Source organism: Aphelocoma coerulescens, chromosome 6 (genome assembly GCF_041296385.1).
Source record: "Aphelocoma coerulescens isolate FSJ_1873_10779 chromosome 6, UR_Acoe_1.0, whole genome shotgun sequence".
In the NCBI taxonomy this organism is placed as follows: domain Eukaryota; kingdom Metazoa; phylum Chordata; class Aves; order Passeriformes; family Corvidae; genus Aphelocoma; species Aphelocoma coerulescens.
The window spans coordinates 19,734,752-19,757,403 of record NC_091020.1 but is presented as its reverse complement, the minus strand read 5'-3'; the positions used below and the strand labels follow the sequence as shown (position 1 = coordinate 19,757,403).

At 40.4% G+C, this 22,652-nt stretch overlaps 1 protein-coding gene across 10 annotated transcripts; it reads right to left on the bottom strand.

Moving 5' to 3' along the window:
• Window positions 1–373: 373 nt before the first annotated feature.
• STAMBPL1 (STAM binding protein like 1) lies at window positions 374–22,615 on the bottom strand. 10 transcript variants are annotated; one of them, XM_069019620.1, is made up of 12 exons: window positions 13,399–13,560; window positions 12,776–12,935; window positions 10,877–11,071; window positions 9,722–9,939; window positions 8,252–8,327; window positions 6,714–6,809; window positions 5,735–6,089; window positions 5,029–5,153; window positions 3,997–4,134; window positions 3,275–3,387; window positions 1,627–1,726; window positions 374–684 (listed from the first exon to the last, which is right to left on the bottom strand). In XM_069019620.1, the coding sequence occupies exons 3-12, from the start codon at window positions 10,958–10,960 to the stop codon at window positions 628–630; spliced, it is 1,362 nt and encodes a 453-aa protein (XP_068875721.1). In that variant the 5' UTR covers window positions 10,961–11,071; window positions 12,776–12,935; window positions 13,399–13,560; the 3' UTR covers window positions 374–627. The 10 variants fall into 10 exon arrangements, with proteins under 10 accessions (XP_068875721.1, XP_068875725.1, XP_068875728.1 ...); XM_069019624.1 differs by lacking the exons at window positions 12,776–12,935; window positions 13,399–13,560 and adding an exon at window positions 22,419–22,615; XM_069019627.1 differs by lacking the exons at window positions 12,776–12,935; window positions 13,399–13,560 and adding an exon at window positions 21,887–22,125 and having other exon boundaries at window positions 5,071–5,153.
• Between the last annotated feature and the right edge of the window lie 37 nt (window positions 22,616–22,652).

The window sequence follows — 22,652 nt, the reverse complement described above, 5'->3', positions numbered from 1 at the left end:
ATCTTTCAGTTTAAAGTTTCTACTGGCATGTTGCTGGAGAAGACACATTTCTCCTAGGGACTCTGATACATCTCTGCTATCCCAAAATGGTGAGGGTCAGCTCTCAGATAAAGGATTTGGGTATTTCTAAGTATTTTCTCCTTAATTACTTAGCTGAAACTTGAGCTCTAGAACTTGGACTGGAGAAAAGGATGAAAAAATCACCCAAACGGATGGATTTGCCTCTACTACATATAACTTAAATTTACTGAAGCTGTAAGAGATGTATGTAGCTGGAAGTCACAAAAAGCCAACCACTGTTAAAAATGTCTCATTCTCAGGAGGAAATTAATGCCAACCAGTGACAAAAGAAACATTACTTATTTCAACACAGTTACTGTAGTTTGAAGTTCCTTTTATTGTTGTGTTTTATAGGTGGAATTTTTTTACAGATTATGGGGTAATGCCACTGAACTCCATCTTGACAGAGCAACAAAATAACTCCAAAACAGGCTAGAGCAATAAATATCAAACCATTCAATCTAAAATGTATAAATATAAAAGTAATTTCTGAAAATGTAGGAAAAACGGGAATCCATTTTTCTGTTTTGGCCTTTTGCAGAGTAACATCGATATGGTCCATCCGTATCACCTCAGATCCAGCACAATTATCTTTATGTCTTTCCCAACCACATGGGTACATGGCTGCAGAAGAAGTCAACCCATTACTCTCAGAAATCAGTTTCAATAAAATAGTCAGTAACTTCATCCATGAACTAAGTTTGTAAGACTACTGAAAAGAGCCTACCTGGAACAAAAAATCTTAACTTTTTTCAGAGCTGGACTACCATTTCATCATCCCTACACTCAATGATGAAAGAACAGAACAAAACAAAGAACTCCGACCTCTCTTTCTTTTGAGGACTGACATTCAGAGGGCTGACAACACAATAATTTCCAATGTCTCTCAGCATTACTTCTCTGTATTCAATCATTTGATTTTAAGCTATATGAGATGCTTCTGTATTTGAAGTGAACCCCACTGAAAAAACCCAAACCTTAATTATTCAAAGGTAAAGACTCTTATTTCTTATGAGAAATAGCACTGTTAGCTGGAAGACAGTTCTGACTGACTGTACTGCTTAGCCATACGTACACCATTATGTGATTAAAACATCAAAAGAGATGGTAGTTACAGAGAAATGCTTAGAGAAACCAGGGTAAAATTATGGGCATTGAAGGAAATGGGGCTTAACCTACTTACAGCTGCACTTTTTAGCAGCTGGGACGTTCTGTCGGGACACTACAATTGGGGAGATGAACTGATTCATTGCTTAAAAACTGAAGAGCTCAGGAGTAACTCCCATTTGAAAATGTGTCTTTTGCTCCTTCTGAAAGCAGGTAGAAGTGGTGACTGATGGTAACTACCTCTGGTTAACCACCATTTGAATGGCAGCTTGTAACACTCGCCTCAAGGCTGCTAATCACTGCTTAAGTACTGCTGTCTGCCTTGGTCAGTGAACTAAGAGTAATGAATTAGTAAAACAGGGGGAAAATTATTAAGAAATCTAATCTCAAGTTTCTGTTTGCAGCAGAACCACAGTCAAAAGTTTGAATAGTAAAAATTGTGTTGAATTATATACTTACATTAAATAACCTAGGGTCCTTTGTATGTGGATGAAATCCCTTCTTTTTACAAGCAGAAACTTCTAGCATGCCAGCATTTGTAAGTCTGAAGATGCCAGTGCTGAAAAGCAAAACATGAAACTCCTGTTACACACTGCTCCCATGATACATGTCCAAGGCTTCACATACAAAATGCTTAGCTTAAAAGAAGGACAACAGAAATGTGCTTGGTAACTTTCAAAACACAGCAGCCCAGGATGAGCTGGATTTTTAAAGCTATTTTAAATCAAGGGGAGTTGTATTCCTGGAAAGGAAGAGGTGATGGGGGAAGGGGAGAAGAAGGATCACAGTACTGGTGCTGCTCCCATCAGGCAGGTTAGGCCACTGAGGGATAAGGCTGGTTCACACAGGAACAGATGCAAGCCAGAAGCTTACGTGTTCTGGATTGCATTTCACCCAAGGCCACTTAAAAAAGAGCAGCCTTTAAACCAGCTGTGGGAGTGACTGGTAGGAGTACATCCTCCCCACTCTTGGGTAATCACAAAATACAAAGTATTCGAAAATGCACTGCTGCAACTCTTTAGGTATTGAATAAAATGTTACAAAGACATCCTTCTGTGAAGAAGATTGATACCTACTGCAGGACAGCATCTGACAACATAAATGTTACAGGTTAGAGTTGGTTACAGGGTATCAGCATCAACTGTGAGCGAATTTGTAACAGAGGAAGTTTGCAGAGCTATACAGGCATGCTCATGGTTAGAAAGCCTAGTGCTTGTGCCCTTGCCACTCAATCTGCATTCACAGCTCTGCTACCAGTGTGGCCCATTTAGGAAGTTAGGCAACCAGGACAGGATTCATAGAAGTCATCTACAGAGGCAGAAGGCCAGAAAGAAAGGCTGAAGAAATGCACAGTCCAAGCAATGGAGTTAGCCCTGACAGCCTGAAATGCCAGGCACACTAAAGGAAGGAAGGAACCTCTGAAGACTGTCTGGGGTGCAGAACCAGACTGCCCTGCTCTGGCAGAATCACCTTCAGCAGGTTGCCAGGACCATGTCCAATCAGGTTTTGTGTGTCTCCAAGGATGTAGACTTTATGACCTCTCTGGGAAATCTGTTCCATTACAAATCTTCACGTTAATATTTACACTGTTCCAGTTTTTTCCAGATACATAGTTTGTAGTTTATGAAATACAAAAATAGATCCTTATTATCAAAAAAAACGTGATTTTTACCCCTCTGCTTTGCAAAGTGCAGTTTTCATATCATTCTAGAGAAGTATGCTTAACCTCTCTCCACATCATTGAGCAGACAGAATGAAGATAGATCTGTGGTAGGGCATTGGCAATGAGTACTGCAGAAGAATAGATCCTTTAATCCTAGTAATTATTACTTTGTTGAGCAGAATATTTAAAAAAAAAAAAAAAAAAAAAAAAAAAAAAAAAAATTAAACCTGGATCTGTGAAGGGAGGAGGAGAGAAAAGCCAGAAACAATACTGTGCATAGAGACTGACTGAAATGCAAGTCTAGGCAACTTATAGAAAACAAAGTCACAGCACAATGTTCATGCCCTTCATCTCAGTTGACATGTATCCTTTGCATTTGATCAAATTTTATGACAAGAAGCAGGGAAAAACACCTAAATATTACTTAAAAAAATCAGAACTCACTCATTATGCTTTGGTGAACAAACAATTGCAATGGCCTCTGGCAACATTAGCTGATAAGAACAATGAGTATGAAGATCAACACTGGATAAGAATGCAGTTTGTGTTGGATGTGTCTACAAAAAGAAAGGGAAAACTCAACATCATGAAATATTTCTTACAGATCAAGGTCAACATACATTCAAGAAGGAAAAACAATTTGTTGCAAGTGAAAGCATCAGTATTTCCCTAGGTTTCTTAATTTCTTCTTAACCCAGATTCTGTATTGTTAGGAAGGCTTTTCAGGATGAGATTCATGGAGGCACATTCACAATCAGATATACAAGCAATTTTCTGGAAAAGGTAGAATGAAGAAGCACGAGACAAATGGAAATGATGTAGCTATCCAAAATCCCTAAGAGTGAAATTAATATAAAGTTTAAACAACACAATAATCCCCTCCCCGACTTTTGAATATGGCATTAGAGAGTAATAAAATACCCTTAAATCAACATAAACAAAAGTTGCACCAGCAAAAGCAGGCCCATTGTGCCAACAGGATGCCTCAATTGCATTAAGGAGTTCTCTGTGGGGAACATGAGTGCTTATTTACATCACTACAATTTGAATTAAGTAAACAAATAATTTCTATTACTCCAGCTGTTTCTTTAGTTTATTCCTTTCTGTTTTTCCACATGGCATGTAGAGCCAATATAGGAAAGCCAGAATCTATGAGTCATACATACATGGATCCAACCCAAAGTGAGGAGATCATACTGATCCTGAATACCAAATAATTCTTCCACGTTCTCCATGTCACAGTGGTCTGGTCCCGCAGTTTGCTTTGGCACTATTACGTGTGTAATAGTAAATTCATTATGTGTCTGCAAAACAAACACTGACTTAGGGTGGAACAGACTAACTAAGCAATAAATGCCAAATCAAAATCTTAAAGATGTCAGCCTATCAGCTAAAACAAAACAGTACAGCTCCACTGATTCCAGCTCCACTGATTCCAGTGCGGCTCTACCAACATACTGCACCTAAAAATATGCCTTAGCAATTTATCATGAAAACATTCAGGGTAGTATCAGTCACAACACAAGATTGTTGTATTGAAATGTTCTTAGAGATCAGTGTGAAAAGATTGTCCTTTAAAATAATTAAAAACATGAAAGAGCTTTGAGAAAACTATAATGATTTTCTGTGAAACTTGGAACAAGACTATTACTGCTATTCTTTCTCTTCATGCAATTCAAATGCACTTGGGATCATCTTTAAAATTCTTTGTGTGTCAGCATCAGCCATGACATCTTTCCCTGCTCCCAAAGGACATTAAGTGTTATCTAGGTCAAAGGAAAAAAGTAGAAAATCAGATGTTCTACAGCTTGATGGGGGGATTTTCTTCTTCTGTTTTGTTCTGCCATCATTAATTCGATGACTCCAGTGGATTCTAGCTGTCTTTATATTTCATTGTTCTGTAGCTAAACCTCACTTACCTTAGATGAATGCCAGAGAAAGTACTCGAAAAAGCCTGTATTGTACAGCATGCTGAAAAACTTGCTAGGCTTTATAACAACAGCAGTGTACTTTGAGCAGATGTTTCCCCAATAAAGCAAGCCCACAACGCTGAAGTGACCACTCAGGTCATAATATGAAGTTCATTATATGGAAGATCAACCATTTATATCTGTTTCTCTCTGAAATCAATACATCATAGGATAATACAGCACTATCAAATATGTCTTCCCCATACAAATGTGAGGGTTAAACTGTACCAGTTTTCCACAGAGAATTCCACATGTCTCTATTCCTCTTACTGTATTTGCCTCTGCCAGCAGCAGAAATTTGTGACAGAGATCCCTGGGCAAAATGACACCTCTGAGTGCTTCGGCCAATTGAGCTAACCAAAAATAAAAAAAAAAAAAAAAGAAAAAAGAGAGAGAAAGAGAGATAAAAAAGGCATTTACAGCTAACACAATGAAGATCCCTAAAATAAGGAAATATACACAGTATATTACACTATATTACTAAAGGTGAAATAATTATACTTACCACATCATTGACTTCTAACGAGAATAAATCTACAGCACAAGCACTTCATCGCAATAGAAGCCACCAGCCCACAAGATACGCTCACTAGCCTGTCCCTGAGGTGACAGTGAGCTGGTACCATCTCCCAGGCCAGGGTTTTCCAGGGGGAACCACTGCAGGTTCTATTTCTGTTCCCTTGAAGTCCATGGCAAGACTCAGACTTCATTTCACAGGAACACTAAATCTCAATCTCTATATCCATCCATTGGTACTCAACCAGAAAATGTGAAACTGTGCAACTCTCCCTCTTAAAATGCAGAAACCGTAAGGAACTGCTGTGTTTGCACAAACCTGTTCATGGTTACTTCAGTATGGACATCCTCAACGTGAATAAAGACATATGCAGGTAGATAAAATAAAATAGGGGAAAAAAGAAGTGTCTGCACTTACTCTGAACAGCACTTAGAGTGGCTGCTGGCTTTAAGACCCGGTCTACTGGTGGCGAATGTCCAGCACAGCCAGATGTGCCGCTCCTCTCTTTTTTCTCCAGCAGCGCCGCAGATAAGGAACTGTTCTCTGGTACAGAAATACAAGATAGCATACTTCCATCTATCTGCTCAGACATAACCACACTCTCTTTGATTTTCTGATCTCGAGCTAGTTCTTGCTTCTTAAGTTGATCCTCAAAGAACTGAAATTGTTCTGATTCGAGCTGCTGCTGCCGCATATGTGCGATTCGTTTCTTCTCTGCCTCTATTAGCTTTTGGTGCTCTAATTTCTTCAGAAATTCAGTTTTACATTTGTTCTGAAACATACACAACATAGTGACATTCTCAGAACACCAAAAATGCTATGAAAAATGGAAGGAAAAGAACAATCTAACAGTTCAATAAAACCATAAAATCCTGTCATTAAAAACGAAGTCTTTTGGAACAGGGTTACTGAACCATAAAATACAACTATATCCCCAAAAGTAGGATGGGTAACATAGTATTTATGGAGGGAACAAAAAAGATGTTTCTCAGATGCTTTTTTCAAGACAAGTTTTTAAGCAATAGATCCTGTTTTCAGTGACTTCAATCTCAACTCAAACTGGAGAACATTTGGAGCCAAGGAACCTTTTCCACTTATTGACGTAAGTATCAATCTCATTGTCTTTATAAGGCAGAATCAGAGCATACCAAAAACCTATTTGGATCTTTATAGACAGTTATTATGTAAATATGGCAGCACATGTATTTCCTAGTGCACACTGGCTTTACTTATTTTTAAATGACCAACTGATTCTAAAGAAGAAATGAAAAGTCATTCCTAAGCAGCTCAGGAAATTATTAGGGTCTTGTAAAACTGGCATTTTACTGCTTAATTTTTAAGTTTTATACGACAGAAAAATATTCATGCCAATGTTTAATAATAATATAAAACTTACTTTGTGTTGCATGTATTCTTCATATTCTAAGTTATACTTTTTTAAAAGATCTCTTTTCAGTTCATCTGTCCGTGGAAATGCAACCTCCTTCAATTTCTTTGAGGTGGGATGGGGGAAAAAGATAGGTAAGTTTACTTTTCACTTTTTAAAAGAGCCACCTGGAAAACAAACTCAGCTGTAACACAGATTTTTAAAAAAATACAAAACAGAAAAAAACCCTGTTCTTCTCACAGGAAAAAAAAAAAAGCAAAAGAGGAAATACACACTAAATCATCAGTTTATGAAATTTCTTGAAATTTCTATAGTACCTTGGTTTCACTAAAGATATATTGATCTATATTAGTGAAAGGTGTGACATGGCTACTTCTTATCTCAGGGAAAGATTAGTCCTTTTACTAGCAGTCTGTTATCTCTGTTTTGTTTAACAGGTGTGTGATGACCCACGTTTTTGTTGTAGGTGTAATCCGTAAAAAAATGGTAAGGCAAACTTAGAGAGTTTCAGAGGAACATTGCATTTTTCTCTGGAACTTCCCAGCCAGAAATATGTCTGATATGCCCATTTCCAAGTGGGAAAAGAAAAAGTTTCTTTGAAGAGATAGCTCTACCTGTACCTTTCTGTTGCAGACCTGGCAAAACAACATTACTTGTAAAACAAAACCAGTACCCAAAGTTTTCTACTAATGTGAGGGCTACTACGAAATAATTCGGAGATTGTATGCAAGGGAGGGAAAGAGACCATGTGTTTAATTGTACTGAGTGCCATAGGAGGAAGCAATGTTAGATGCCCTTTGTCAATAGGGATGTTTTCCTACGTTGTGGACCACAGTTGGAACTTTGGCATGAAGTGGTTTGGTTTTGAGTAAAACATCCAGTTTAACAGTAGAGAAAGCAAGAAAATATGGGAGCATGGAGCAAGAGACACCCATGGTCCTACTAGCAACTCTCACTGGGCAATTCCAGTTGTGTTCAGTTCAGTATAAGGCTGCATCTAAAATTTATTTAAGATTTACTTTCTAGAGGGGAAAAAACCAAAAGTAAAACTGTTTTGTATACAAGTGGAGGGAAAAAATCTGGTAAAAACTAAATAAATACATATTTGGTAATAAAGAAAGAAAAAATATACTTCACTTATTTAGCAGAGTAAGAAAATACTGCACAAACACCAGTAATGCCACACATTTCTCCTTCTGTTTGCAGGTTGGTTTGGACCATTACCCATTCACATAACTGGGAGCAGAATCAAACTAAGTCCTGTTAACATAGTGCATTTTTAATATGTAAACTTTCAGATACAGATGTAGCAGAGCTTCCAACGATGTACCATCTAACCCAGAGACCATTCTCATTCACTTTTTAGATTGATAATTTAATTTCCAAAATAAAACATAAATGAGTAGTGGAGAAAGGTATCAAAAATTCAAGCTGTGGTGGATGCTATGGGCGCTCTGGGGAAAAAGAAGCTATGGCCTATGTGTACTGGGAAAAACAAAGAGATTCTGTGCAAAATATTTTTTAAGACCAGGAAATCATAGCCCTACCTTAATAATATCTTGTTTTTCTGGAACTGCACATTGGTGATAGTCTCGGTGACTGGGCAGCTTTTCTACAAACAGCCTAGAAAATTAAACACGCATGTGTTTGCCTTAGAAGTTATAGGAAAATCCATAATAGCTTTCATGTTGGCAGGAAAACCAATTTCACATAACTGTTAAACACTGAATTCCAGATGACTTGGACCAGGGTTCTACACACAGTTTAAACTGACACATTACGGTATGGACCTGTGTGGGACACACAGAATAAGGACAGGAGACTATTTTCTACATCTGATATATTTTGATTTTCATTAGTAGTGGGTTAGGTTAAAGAAAAGGACTAATTAGCAGCCAGCATCTAAAAATATCCCTTGAAAACACCCTCCACTCTGGTCAGTGTTAATAAATCCTATTTCTACTCTCTTTATCTGTCCTTAGCTAAAATGCTGACTCTTAAATGGAAGACAAGAATGCAACACTGACTATCATTAAAGCAGGTATTTTTACCAGACCAAGGTGCACAGCTATCTGCAGTATTATTAACCTACCCAACAGATAAATTATGGCAACACTCATCTGCAAAGAGTTTGGAATACACAGCTGCTACCATTCTTTCAGCAATTTGCACAATATTCACCTCCAGACCTCCTTTTTATAGAGATAGATACATTTAAAATCAAGTGGACTAAGAAAGGTTTGGTCTAGTTTTCAGAGTATGAGGAAAATAAGAAGGGAGGAAAGATGTCTCCTATTACAAATTTTTTAAAATATGCACATTAAAAAAACCCTTTCAGAAGTCACAGAACAAACCAATCAATCCTACAGCAAAACTAGCTAGGTTAAAAGTTTAAATCTGTCACTGATATATTTTTCAGCTGTCTATTTTGAGAGCTGTAATGAAAGCTGGCCAGATTTGTTCTTTTGTGGTGGGGAGAATAATCATACAATGAACATACATTGTAGATTATACATTTATTCCTGTAAGAAACAATAAATTATACTTAATCCTTTTGGGGGGAAAAAAAGTCAAAAGGAAGCAAAAAGACATTTTTCTTACACTTTTTAAGTGCTATGCAATACTACCATCTTTAAGACCAGTAGTTGCTCATAAGGCATAAGTACTAAGGGCTCAGAAATCTTATTAAAACATTACTTTTTAAGTCAAAAACTGTATTTAACTAACATGCTGAGGGCAATAGTGCTCATGGTATGGCCTGGCAGAGTAAACTCAAAGCTCTGTATGTGAGGTTAATTCATGCCTGGCAGCTCACACAGGGGTAGGACAACCATATGAAAAGGTGAGAGGAAGCTTTAACAAAGCCCATGCTTAGTGCAAAAGATCTCCAGAGAACAAAGCTGTTCTGCAAGAGCACACTAAACAATTTTCTCCTTATCTACAGGAGTTCTCACTGCAGCTCTCCATTTCAGTTTACTCAGAATTAGAAGCTGTAATGATGACAACTGGTTCCTTACGTTATGAACTTATTATAAAACACAAAAGCGTTCTCCAGGTTTCCCTCCTCCATATACACCGAGGCCATTCGCTCCATCTCCACTCCAGATCTGAAGTAACGCCGTGGAGTGATGTCCTCATTGATTGTGATATTGCTGCCAAGCTTGCTTAAGGCACGTACTCTCTCCTCTGGGGTCACAGAGATGTCTGTGTGGTCAGGAATAGCTACGAGCTTTTTCTGAAAAAGAAGAGTCTGATTAGCAAAGAGAATATTCTGTTTCACTTCCAGTAAGTGGTGTCAGTCAAGAACCTCAAGGGAAATCTTCAGGTACTTTTTTCTCAAAATAGGCACTGGTTTCCCCCACCTCTAGCCACAGCTGAAACATTCTAACATGTTTCTCAATTGCAAGTAAATTGTGATCAAAAAGAAAAAGTGATCTCATTCCCCCCCCCCCCAGAAAAAAAACCACCCAAGAACAACAAAAAGATAAAATAAGGGAAATCACTGTAGGAAAAAAACAACCCAAAAATTAAGTAAATCACTGTAGAAATTACAAAGGCAATATAAAGTGTGTCCTCTTTTTAGAAGCCTCCACAGATGAATTCTACAAGGTTCTGTCCTAAGTTACTGAAATAATTTGATGGATGATCTGAATACTCAGATTCCTACTAAGAGATGTATAGCATTTGAATGCTAGGAATATTTCAGGTAACAAAGAGCAGTAAGTTCCTCTGGTCAGTCAACAGTTCATTTCAAATAAGTTCATTTCCAGTTTTAAATGAGGCAGTTAATGACTAAGAAGTTAAAACTAATTACTGAAGAAGAACCATAGCTGCATATTAGGGTCATTACCTTTCTGCTAAGTAATAAATAAATAAATAAATGGCTACTGCAAGTTTTTTTCCTCTTACTTTGACAAAATTTTTTACTCTTTCTATTCAAAATACCCATTTCAACTGCTTAAAAACTTGATTGCTGAGACCCCATAAATCACACTTATAGAAATACAATAAATTCCAACAAAACCATCAGGCAGAATATGGGAGGAATGTGGCAGCATGCAGCAAGAGACCCACGGAGCTGAGAGCCACCACTACTAAACAGCTCTCTTGAACTGTTTCCTAATTGAAAGAGAAGTTGCTCAGCCACTGAAGCCCTTCTTTGCAATACATACCAATGAGCTGACAGTGAATGGTTGCTCCATGTTGTTGTCTGCCTGCAAACCAAGGAGATTGCTCTTTTCCTCCAAAGTCTCCATCTGGCTGAAAAGGGCAGTATCAATCCAGAGCTCAATATTTGCCACCAGATGTCTCAGGGTTTAATAGCCCAAGGGAAACAGGAATATAGAGATGTCGATTGTGGTCGTGTGCTGGAAAAAAATAAGTCACTCAGATTAGAAATACATTCAAATGTCATGTAAATTTGCATGCCAGCACACACACATTACTTTGGTGGCACAGTACTTACATATTTAATAATAATTTAAAATTTACCAAGCATCTACAATTTGAATTGGGAATGCATAAGGGCTCACAGTGCAGTTGTGCTGACCTGTACTAATGTTATTTCAGTGGATTTGAACACAATAAATTATTTTTTACAGCAACTTAAAAAACTCCTAACTTTCAAGCACTAAGTGAAAAAACTCAGAAGTTTGAGGACTAATCGCAGAATCCGTGCTTCCTTGAGCATATGCTTTGACAAACATATTTATAAACAGTATGAATCTGGTATCTTTATTTCCTGCCAAGCCTATGACTAAAAATAAAACTTTACACACAAATTTGTATCAGTAATATAAAGCAGAAAAAATACTTCAAACACCATGTGTTCCACCTGCATAGCTTGCTGACTTCAATACTCAAAATACAATGAACTCTGATGAGTCAACTGATAAAAATTCCTCTTTGCACAGCTTTGAACAAGTAAAGAAAAAATGTGGACGTTGTGGTCATCAAAAAAAAAAAAAAAAAAAAACAACCCAAAGAGAAACTAGACCTAAACCAGAAAACCCAACTCTGAGAAAGGAATGAAATACTTATATTACACAGGAAATGTGAAAATTAAGTTTCTAATGTGTTTTTTCACTTCTGTGCACTCAAACAGATTTGATCCTGCATGTCGAAGGCACTTTATATGATGCAATAAATATGCTTATGCTCTTATAAAAGCATAGAGTGGGTTCAGCAAAGATATTTTCTCTACACACCTCTCTCTAGCGGCCAGAAGACCCTGGATTAAAGAAAACAACCCTGATGTGTTTTTACCTGGCTGTATTTCTCAAGGATTGATTTTTGTGTTTGCATCTTCCTCATTTTTCTTCCAAAAAGCAACAGTATCTATTAGATCAGTTCTTAATTTTAATCATTAATGCAATTCAATTTCAAGACCTGCTTTTTGCAAATTAAGGTATTCAAACTGCTTGCCCAATTTGTCACCAAAAAAATGAGCATGGCTTATACATCTGAGAAAGCAAGTTCAATTGTGGTTGTAGTGCTAATACAACCAGTTCTCAAAACAAGTTAATTTATGTACTTGGAGCTCAGGTATAAATGATCAGCTTGGCAGGAGCTCCTATTCATTGCCTATTCACAAACTGTAGAAAGGCCCCCACGGGACAACGATAATGAAATATTTTTGCTTTAGCCTACTCCAAGAAACATTCTGCTTTAGGGCTAGATCCACCTGAAATCCTTCTTCAGCTAAGGCACTGTAGGTGTGGAAGACTGTAAAAGGAGGGAGCTAAAAGCTTGGCCCATGCAGAGCTTGTGTCAGACTTCTGCCCATGCAGCCCAGAATCTAAGCAGAAATAAAATCTTCTATGAGAGATTCTGCATTCAGGTTCTTTGTGGAACTCAGGAACAAAAAACAAAAACCAAACCTACAAAAAAAAAAAGGGGGAGCTAAAAAGCATATATTTTACAAATATTTATCCATTCACTTATCCATCACATGAATTTTTTATTTTATTTCCTCTAGAAGCATCTGGGACATCTAAAATACTTGAATGGAAGAATGGATTTGGTCTAATGTATGCATCCAAGCATAACAAACTGCTAAATGTTCTACTCACTCAATGTATATTAAAAAAATGGTTTGAAAGAAAGGGTGCAGAAGAGTATTTCTCTTCAATTCCTTATTTCATTTAGCAGCTTCTGGCAAGAAAGCTTTTCTGTAGCAGCGTCTCATTCTGCTTCTCGAGGCTTTCTCCCTTAACAGACCTTCTGGAAAGCCTAGAGAGGAAATGGACATTTAGGACAATGCTCTTGAGATGCTTCTGACTGAAGACATAGAATATGGATCAAATGCCTCTTTCAACTGCCACCACTCCTTAGAGACCTTTCAATCTAGCTGGTAAGCAAGTGCAAAAAAGTTAGTGCAGCAAGTGGCAAACCAAGAGCCACTAGTTAGTGGTTTGGTTTGTTTTTTGGGGGCCAGTACTCCCAAAGAGATCTTTGTTAAAGAAGCCTATGGTATTCCCCAGTCAAAATCTCTTTGGAAGTGGCACAGGAAGACATCATGGAACCCTTTACTTGCATATATTTCCCAACTTGACTGGCTCTAAGAATATTAAAGTTATAAACATAAGTTAATTCTTTGAACTTATAACCTAAAGAAGCATTAGTAACAATAATTTTTAAAAGTGTGATACCAGGTATTTTAAAGAGGAGACATCTGGTAATAGCAGAAACTCACACTTCCTCAAAATGGTGTCAGAGCCTGGAAAGGATGAAGAAGCCCTACAGAGAACATAAGACATGTCACAGTGCAAGAGCTTAGCAGAAGAACGCCTGCAAATAAAAGAAGAAACTGACTTTTTAAATTTAGCTTCAGGAACACACTAAAAACGAGAAACTGTAAATAAAGAAGAAATACTAAGATGAATTTGTATCCCTTTTACAAAAATGTCGTGTAAGATTCAAATATATTCGCTATTACAGGTGGCACTGTAACTTAAGAAAAAAGAAATCCTGTAAAGGACTGACTTATGGGCTGACTTATGGCTGCACTCCAATACATTGTCCTTAACACGTGGACACATCATTATGGATGATTAAAATGCAGAGAGTAAAGCTTTACTGAAAACACCACCAGAGGCAGGTCTGCCAGCTGCCCGGAATGCCTCTGTGCATAATGCTCCTCATGGCACAGCTTCAGAGTCACCTTCAGCTGCTCCAAGGGCACGACACGGCCAAGGGGCTCCCCTCACCCTCACCCTCCTTCTTTGTACTCTCATTTTGTTGGCTCCACTGGCTTCAAGGCAAGCTGTAGCTAATCCAAATTAAAATTAAACTGACTTTTAAAATTAAATACTTCCTTCTCAAAATTAAAATGCAAAGGAGCAGGCAGAACCATGAAGCCAGCAAAGCAGAGAGATTTGTCCCTTTCTGAGGCAGTGCTGTCCTAGATCGATATGAGCTGGCTTTGAAAAGGCACCCTAAGAGCTTGTATAGTGCCTACAAAAATTGCCCAGTTCTGACAAGTGACTTTGTTTTCTGGAAATAAACTTATATTTCACTTTACAAGAGTAAGGATAAATTCAAATACCAAATCTTTCTGTATAGCTGAAACTAATTATACTCAAATATACAAAATAGTTGTTCTAATACACTCCAACCTCAACCACAGAAGATAAATACCAATACCAGCTTGGAGCTGTCTTAGTCTAATAGACTATTAAGTGCTCTAAATTCTAAGAGTAAAGATGCATTTTTCTACATTACTATTTCAGGCATTCCAGTTAACTTAGATGGACTTAGAAGAAATTCCAGGACATTTAGCATTCAAATCAAGGGGGTTTTTTGTTATGAGTTTTTTGATAGTCATTACCAGAATATAATAATCTAACATCTACTCAACAGTTAAGAAACTTTTCTTGATTTCATTGCGAATAGCACTTCTTACCAAATCCCATTTCCTCCTCAAAAAGCATTTGTTTTCCTGTATGTTCCATCTTATTATGCTATGTATTGATCCATGAAAAATCCAGATTTATTAAATCAAAGCCCTTCAGCCACAGGAAACAGAGCAAACTGAGAAAATCAGCATTTTAAATGGCATTGAAAGTCATTCTTTCTGTTCAGGTTAACAAGCATCCTACCAAGTACAAGGGAAATGAAAAGCAGAGAGAGCAATTTAAAGTGAAAGTATATGCCAAAAGTAGTACATGAAGACAGAATAAGCATATCAAGTACCTCTCAGGAGTAGGTTCATAAGACAGAGGTGGTGTGAGAAGATCTGGGGAATGCACAAACAAACCTTTCTGAGAGCTGTACTATCACAATTCACCACAAATTCCCCAACACCCTCACAGTTTGCTGCATGCTGGCATTTCAAACCATTGCCAGGCTGGCTGGATGTGGACAAATGAGGCAGCTCGTGTGCTCAGGGCCGGACAGGCAGGGCCCTGCTGACTTTCCACGTTACAGCGGCGTGGTGCGATAGGGAGAGGGGACACGCACGGCTGCACAGCGGGGCTGCAGCGGCTCCGGTGCAGCACGAGCCCTCGGAGCTCCGCAGCTGGTGTTTGCAAAGCCTCCAGCGCAGCCAGGGCACAGCCCGGGCACAAGGAGGGGTCTCCATGCCTTGCTGGGAGAGACTCTGCAATGCCTGCCCAGGATGGCAGGTCCTTCCCTGATACAGCCTGACTCTGGGAGATGACTGTCCCAGCCAAGCCAGGGAAGCCAGGTGGGACCATGCTCTGCCCAAGGATGTGCACAGGGACTGGGGCACCCCAGCGGGAGCTGTGCCGCTCCAGCTCTCCGGAGAGGACACAGTCACAAAGAGGAGCTCAGCGTGTCAGGAGCTCCCAGAAACTGACTGCAGCGCGCGAGGATTGAATTTCAACTCCTTATCATCATCTGGAGGCTGCTTTTCCCTCTTCAGTTCTTCAGAAGAGGTTTTAAAATGTTGAATGAGCTTTTTAGATTTTTAAACAAGTAACTGAGTAACTTCAATAAATATTAAATATACAGTTTTCACTTTGTAACATTAGTTACTTTGAAACATTAGTTTTCTCTTTGTAACAAATTTTTAAATTCCAAGGGAATTAATCATAACACTGACTTCACTGCTGTGAGCAACATTTATCAATATTTTGACTATTGGTCTTACTAAAAAAAGCTTCATTAAAGCGATCACTGGCAAAATTTTCCAAAGCACTTTCTTCATTCAAAGGTTAGTTTGAGAATAATTTATGGAATAATTTAGTCTCTGCACAGTTTTAATAGTGGATTATTTCAGAAACACTCATCCTTTTTTTTTGATATTTTTGTGGAATGTAAGGCCTAGACGAGTTTCCCACCAAAATCATTCACTTCAGCCCACTGGGATCAGAATTCTTACAGTATATCTAGAAATATTTGCTAATATAGAAGCTAAAATGTGGCATAGTGCTACTTTTTGCAAACTGCTCTTGAGAAAACTGTTCTGCAACCATGCCATGGCAAGAAAAAGCTTACTTTAATATTGCTATGAGAAGTTAACACAGTCATGCTTCATGCTACTATACTAGGAAGTGTGATGATTACAGAATCCTAAAATAAAGATGCATCTCAAACCATAAGGAGGTCAGTCCTCATTAAAATAGCCAAATTAGCAAGTGCAACACCTTTCAATTACCCATAATGGAAAAAAAGTTGTCTCAGCAAACTTTAAATAGGGCACACCAGCAACTGCCAGATGAAGGTAAAGGACCATTTCATGCCAGTAAGTCACCCATGCAGCAAATACTTAAAATTCTGTACTTGGAAGTGGATTTTCAAGTGACTTTGGTGAAAAACAGGTTAGAAATACAAGCAACTATCTCATTCAGCTCTTTTTGAAATGCCAGGCCATGTTTTGGCACAGCACATAATCATTTATACACACACACTTGGGTTTGATGTATAAATATGCTAAACACCAGCCTAAATAGCAAACTGCCTTCTGTTGGTTCTCTCCAAAACCAAACAGCATGTTCATCTGTCAACATGCTTTTTGTAACAAGCACTCATCATCCCAGCAAGTGATTCAGCTGGTATAGTAAGTAGTGTCTTCTGGAAAGTAAAACAACAAAGCACTGAATGTCATGGCAAGATAATTCTCTTGTGCAGAGGAAATACCCAATCAACAAAACCCAACAGAATGGCCTTTCAATTAAAGGAAGCACTGCGAGGAGCCAGCTCATGAAAACCCTGTGCCTTTCAATGGAGAAGTTGCTCTTTACAGTGGAAGCTACTAAGCCCAGCTCCAGAAAAGCCCATCTTAGTAGCAGTTCATGATTTAACACTGCTCCTTAGCTCCATGGCTCCATTTAAACACCAGTGCCAAGACCTCCTCCCAAGCTCCACTGACTCCCAGAAGCAGCTGCTGAGATATACAATCATCTCTCCTAAAAGTGGGTCAAGAACATTTCGTTTTTGTCCCTGGTGAAGGACCAGTGCCTCCCATGTCCCAGCACACTGCCCAGAGGCTTCTCTGCAAACGGTGTCAGTGGTGTATAGACAGCAGCACCTTCACCTGCTTGGGTGCTGAGAGGGAGAAACCGTGTGCAGGGAAGATCCTCCATGCACAGATCTGCCAAACCCAAGCCTTGCTCACACGCTTAAGCCACTCAGTGCTGTATCTTACATCACAAAATGTGATGTGCTTTATTTTCATCTAAAAAAAAGAGTGGGTGACACAAGAGTCTGTTTTCCCACAGTTAAAACAAAGTTTGAATAATTATCTAAAGACTGTTATAGTTGTTCTGCAAATATTTGGACTGCTGCAATTAGTCAGCATAGTTACTTATATAGCACTGACTACCTGTTTTCTAGGAACAGCATTCCTGTTGGCACAGATACAAACATTACTGCATCAAGAAGCTACACTAATAAAATTAAAAATGCTACTGGATCTGCTAAGACTCTGATAAACCACTACAATATACAGGTAATGTCCAACATGGCATGTGCAAAAACCTGACTTTTACTCCTTACAGAGTATGTGAATGCAGAACTACAGGCTTCTCTCTCCTATTGCTTCAAAGCACAGAGGAGACCTCTGACTGTCAACTGTTTTCTCATTATTTTTTATGCAGGCTGTTTTGAAATCAACATCTAGTATGGTTGTGCTACTATAACATAACCTTGTGCATTTGAGCTGTACACATAGATGGTGGCTCGCTACCAGATTTATTAATATGCTCTGTCTACAAAAATATTAGTGACTCCTAAGAGGATGTCCTGAAAAATGGACTGGAAATATTACACATTCAAAAGCTCATTCATGAACTGACAGTTCTTTTTTGTGGTTCTTTCTCTTGTGGTTTCTTGTGTGAAAACAAAACACAATCCCCCCTCTCCCTTCCTTTCTTTAGTGACACCATTCAGTTTCAGCAAAAAAACCCATTTTTAACATAATGGATAACTATCACCCACGGTAGAATGTCTTGGATTACAAGCAAAAGCCTTCTTAGGCAGTCAGTGAAATATACTTATGCAACACAGAACAGTATCTTTCCAGTGACCCACTAAAAGCATATTCTAGACATGGTGTAAAAAACACTGCCATTTCCTTCCTTTGGGAAATCCACAACAATCCCCCAACAAATTTGCACCAGGGCACAGTAACACAGAAGAGGACAGAAACACAAGAAAGAACTGTTGGTACACAATTTGTTCTTTGATGATTCAACTGAAACACTGAAAAAAAAGGAGATACTTGCAATCTATAACATTATTGATAAAACTAACTTCTACCATGAAGACGAGAAGCTGTGTTGCTAAGGGAAACAAATGAAAGGCTAAAATCAGCACAGAGGCCTGCAACTTCATGAATTCCAAGAAACAAAGCAAGCATGATTCCTTGCAAAGCCTTTCTATCCATATCCCTATTTCCCTCAGGGGCAAGGTCCCACTAGGCTAGAGGGGTTAAGAATCTTCTGGTTCTTCCTATAAAATGCAAAGATTTTTTCTGGCAAAATATATCCTACATAATTTTAGAACATTTTCAGACTCCATAGCATCTAATACGAACATTTGTTAACTGAGTGAGTAACTGGTTGCTACAATCAATTTCTGTTTCTATCTGATGACAAATTCTTATGCTGTCTTACTTTCTATGTCTCAAAGTATAGGGGACAAAATAAAGGAAAATTAAATTTACTTGACATTTCTAACATACAAATTCACAGTTTATCTGAAGTCTATTAAATTGCCCATAAAGAATGAAGCTTGTCTTTTGGCCTCAAATCTAGAAAAAATAATTTGAGGCACTAGTTCAAAAGATTCTGACTGTTTTGTACACAAATGGTTAGGTAAGCAAAGGTCAGGTACGAAATCTATAGTGAGATTACCTACAGGATGAAGTGTGATCAATCAGTACAAGTAACTACCATTCAATCTGGCATGTTTCTGTAGTACAATGCTTATATTAAAATAATAACGTTAATTGATTTCATAGGGAAATCTTTGACCTCCTCCCTGATTCTATATGATTCAGGATTAGCGTTCTATGAGAAAAAAAAAAAAAAAAACAAGCAGGAAAAACAACAGGAATGTCTGGCTCTATGAGAAGAGCTCTGTGTGCTTTAGACTGCTTGTTGTATAGTTACAATGTTTAATTTCTCTTATGTAAGTTTCTAAGATTGACAGTGGTAAGCACATGTTTTATAGCAGCACTGGCTGTAACACAGTCAGCTCACAGGGCTGCTTGACAGTCAGCTGAATTATCCAGAATATCAAAGCTGAGCATGACGATTTCTGGTTAACATTTTGTACCCTTGCAGGCCAACAGGCTATTCATCCCAGTGAAGCTGTGCACAGACTACCTTTGAGCCATTCAAATTATTTGCTTTTCCCCCTCAGGATGAGTCCATTGATCTTTGCAGCCTAGAAAAGCTCCTTTTTGTGTCAACACAGTGCAGTAGATGTCTCTGAAGGCTTTTTGACAGCGGTTCAGAGATGCTAAAAGAGGAAGATGCTTCCTACATTGATTATGTAGAGAGCCCACAGCTTCCATAACGCAGTTCCATATGTTGTGTGCTGAGCTGTGACTCATCTAGAGCTGCCAGTAGGAAGTGGTAGGCAGCGGGTTGTGTCTGAGGAGCTGACTGACTCACAGCATTACCAAGAGGCATCATCAGCTGGCCAGGATCAAAAAGGCTGGATTTTTATAATAGGAATTTCTTTGCAACAACAGTACTAAGCCTTTGCACACGGATTTTTCAGGAGCTGCACAAGCAAGATAATTTTCTTTTATGGACTGATATGTCTATTTATAATGGAAAGCATGACCAGAAAATATGTTTCCTGGCATGACAATCTAAATGTTCTAACTTTATTAAAACTGTATAGAAAATCTTCCTTTACATGGCCGCAAATTATTTTCAGAACACAAACTGGAAGTGATGCAGAAATAAAATTTCAGGAGTCTGATAAAACCAGAAGAAACATTATTCATACATGTCCAGGAAACAGAGACCAAGTGCTTAGTTTTATACAGTATTTGTTCAGTGTCTTCATGCACAAGTCACCTTGCCATTCCCTCAGCAGCTAAAGATTGCACAACAGCCCTCACCTTGAGCTATACTCTTCCCGATCTTGGTGATTAACTTCCAGGAAAAGCCTTAAGGCCTAACCTCGAGCATGTTTCGTGCACGTAAAGAAAACCACATGAGAAATGCCTTCACAGTGTCTGCACAGCAGTATCAAATAATATGAATGACTGCTGGACTGATCAAGAAAATGACCCCTATTTTTAACATAATGCAACAAAATACCCCCCCCTGCACTTTGAGCCATTTGAAATACTGTAACACACACACACAGCCTCACACAAAGGCCCCCAACTATGAAATTTGTACCTACAGAATTAGACAGAATTTGTAGAATTTGTATAAAGAGGAGGAATGCTTCCTGCATTCCTACAGTATCCGGCGATCTATGAAACTCCAGGCTTGTCAACACTGCCCTTTGTTTTAGTTATCCAAACATTTAGCACTTAGACATGCAATATACCAGCTATAATGCATTTAGTACATCAGAAAACTCATCTGTTTCAGAGTATACTGCCTGAGGAGCACCCACAACAACAAACCTGGACTCCATTCCTTTGGGGATATTTAATGAAGTTCTGGGTCCAAATCCTATTTTCTAGGACTTGGTTGTCTAAGGCAATTCATCAATATATGCTAATTACAGTTTCGGATAGTAATCCATTTTAGCCTGCAATGAGGAGAAACCCTACTTCTGTGAAGACAGAACTTTCTCAAAGTTGGTCTTCACCTGGGGAGTGAACCCCTTGGGAAGTACAGTCTATCCAAGATCTCATAATCTCACAACTTCACATTCTCAGTAGAAGGTGGGGGTTTTCCTGCCCATGACTTCTCAGAGCATTCAGAACCATGTGCATATTAAATAACAATAATTCCAGACCAAGAGGAATTCCCCCAGAAGAGACTTTTTGGCGCCCTTCTGAAACACGGCAGCATATGCAAGAGTGAATTACATTCCTCAGTGCACTTCAGAAGGACACCTGAGATCCTACAGAGGTCAAAAGGAGGCAGGTACAAAAACAAGTACATGAGCAGAAAAAGCTCATCAGAGAGTTACAGATGCTCAGTGAACACAATTTCTACTGTTTTAGATTCTTTCACTTTCTGTTCCGATGATCATCTTTCACACGTATATGGAAGTCATTTAAAACCAGAATATTGTTATCAGATTGATTTGTCTCTGGCACACGGTAATATTCCGGACTCCCCACCACACTGCCACCACCTCTTTGCGTAGACGCAGCGGAGTCAGCAGGTTCGGCCGGCCGGGCTCGCCGCCCGCACGGCCCCGAGCCCCCGGTGCCACCGCGCTGCCCCCGCTGCTCCCCCGCTGCTTCCCCGCAGCGCCAGCCGCTCCCCGTCCCCGTCCCCGCCGCGCTGCCGCCCGGAGTTCCGCCCTGCCCGGAGGAGGGCTGTTTCCGAGAGGCCTCCGCGGGTCACCGCACCTGACACCCGGGGCGGGGACGGGACGCCGGCCGGGCCGGGGAGCGGATGGAGCTGGTACCGGCCCCGGCTCCACGGCTGCCGGCCCCGGAAAGGGCACCAGCCCCTCCTCGCTCTGCCCGCAGGGGCCGCTGGCGCAGAGCAGCGGGATGGAGGCGGGAGGCAGCGCCTCGCTGGCTCCGCGCCCCGCGCTCCCGCACCGGGAAGGGCGATGCTGCTTACCGGGTCTCGCATCCGTGCGGGCGGCGGCGCCTTGGCTGCCGTGGACAAAGCGCAGGGCGGGGGAGGCAGGAGCGCCGGGGCGGCCTGGGCCTTCCTCCCGCTTCTCTTTCTCTTCCTCCTCCTCCCGTCTCGCCTCGCCTCGCCTCGCCCCACCGGGACGCGGAGCCCCGGGCGCCCTGCGTGGGAGCGGCCCCGGGCGGGCAGGTGCCTGCGGGGACCGAGAGCCCTGCGCCGCCGCAGCCGGGCCGTGTCACGGTGCGGGGCGAAGGGAGGAGCCTGCGCCGCGCCGGGCGAGCGGCGTGGCCGCGTCCCGCTCTGCGCTGCGGGGTCCGGCCGCCGCCGCCGCCGCTGCGGCCCCGCGGCTGCCGGGGGGCGAGGGGCAGCGACGGCCGGAGGTGCCGGGCGTGGGTGGCGGCGGGCGAGGGCAGAGGGTGCCGAGGGTGCAGCATGGTCCGTGCGCACCTGGCGTGTGTCCCCTCCGCATTTCCCACGGTCCCAGTGTCAGCCAGGCCATCACTAAGTCACTCCTTACCTGCTTGGGTACCGGAGGGTATGCACACTTCACCTTGGCTCTCCTGAACTTTGGAAAGGGCTAACCGAGGGGAAACAAGGTTAGCACCGTTGTTGAGGAGGCCGTGAGACAAGAGGAAAAGGACGAAGGTTAACTTAAAGGTGTAGTGGTCGATGTGGGGCTGTAGTACCTGGGAAGAGGCATGCTGGACATGAGAGACTTCCTCCTCTAAGGCAGAGGAGGTAGCCTGGTTTT

What these genes read in the sequence shown, in the direction of transcription:
- STAMBPL1 (XM_069019624.1), bottom strand. Translation starts at nt 10,960, where the DNA reads ATGGAGACTTTGGAGGAAAAGAGCAATCTCCTTGGTTTGCAGGCAGAC. An exon ending in AAAAACAAGATATTATTAAG is followed by an intron (nt 6,810 to 8,251) that starts GTAGGGCTATGA and finishes CCCACCTCAAAG; the next exon opens with AAATTGAAGGAGGTTGCATT. An exon ending in AAGAATACATGCAACACAAA is followed by an intron (nt 6,090 to 6,713) that starts GTAAGTTTTATA and finishes TGTATGTTTCAG; the next exon opens with AACAAATGTAAAACTGAATT.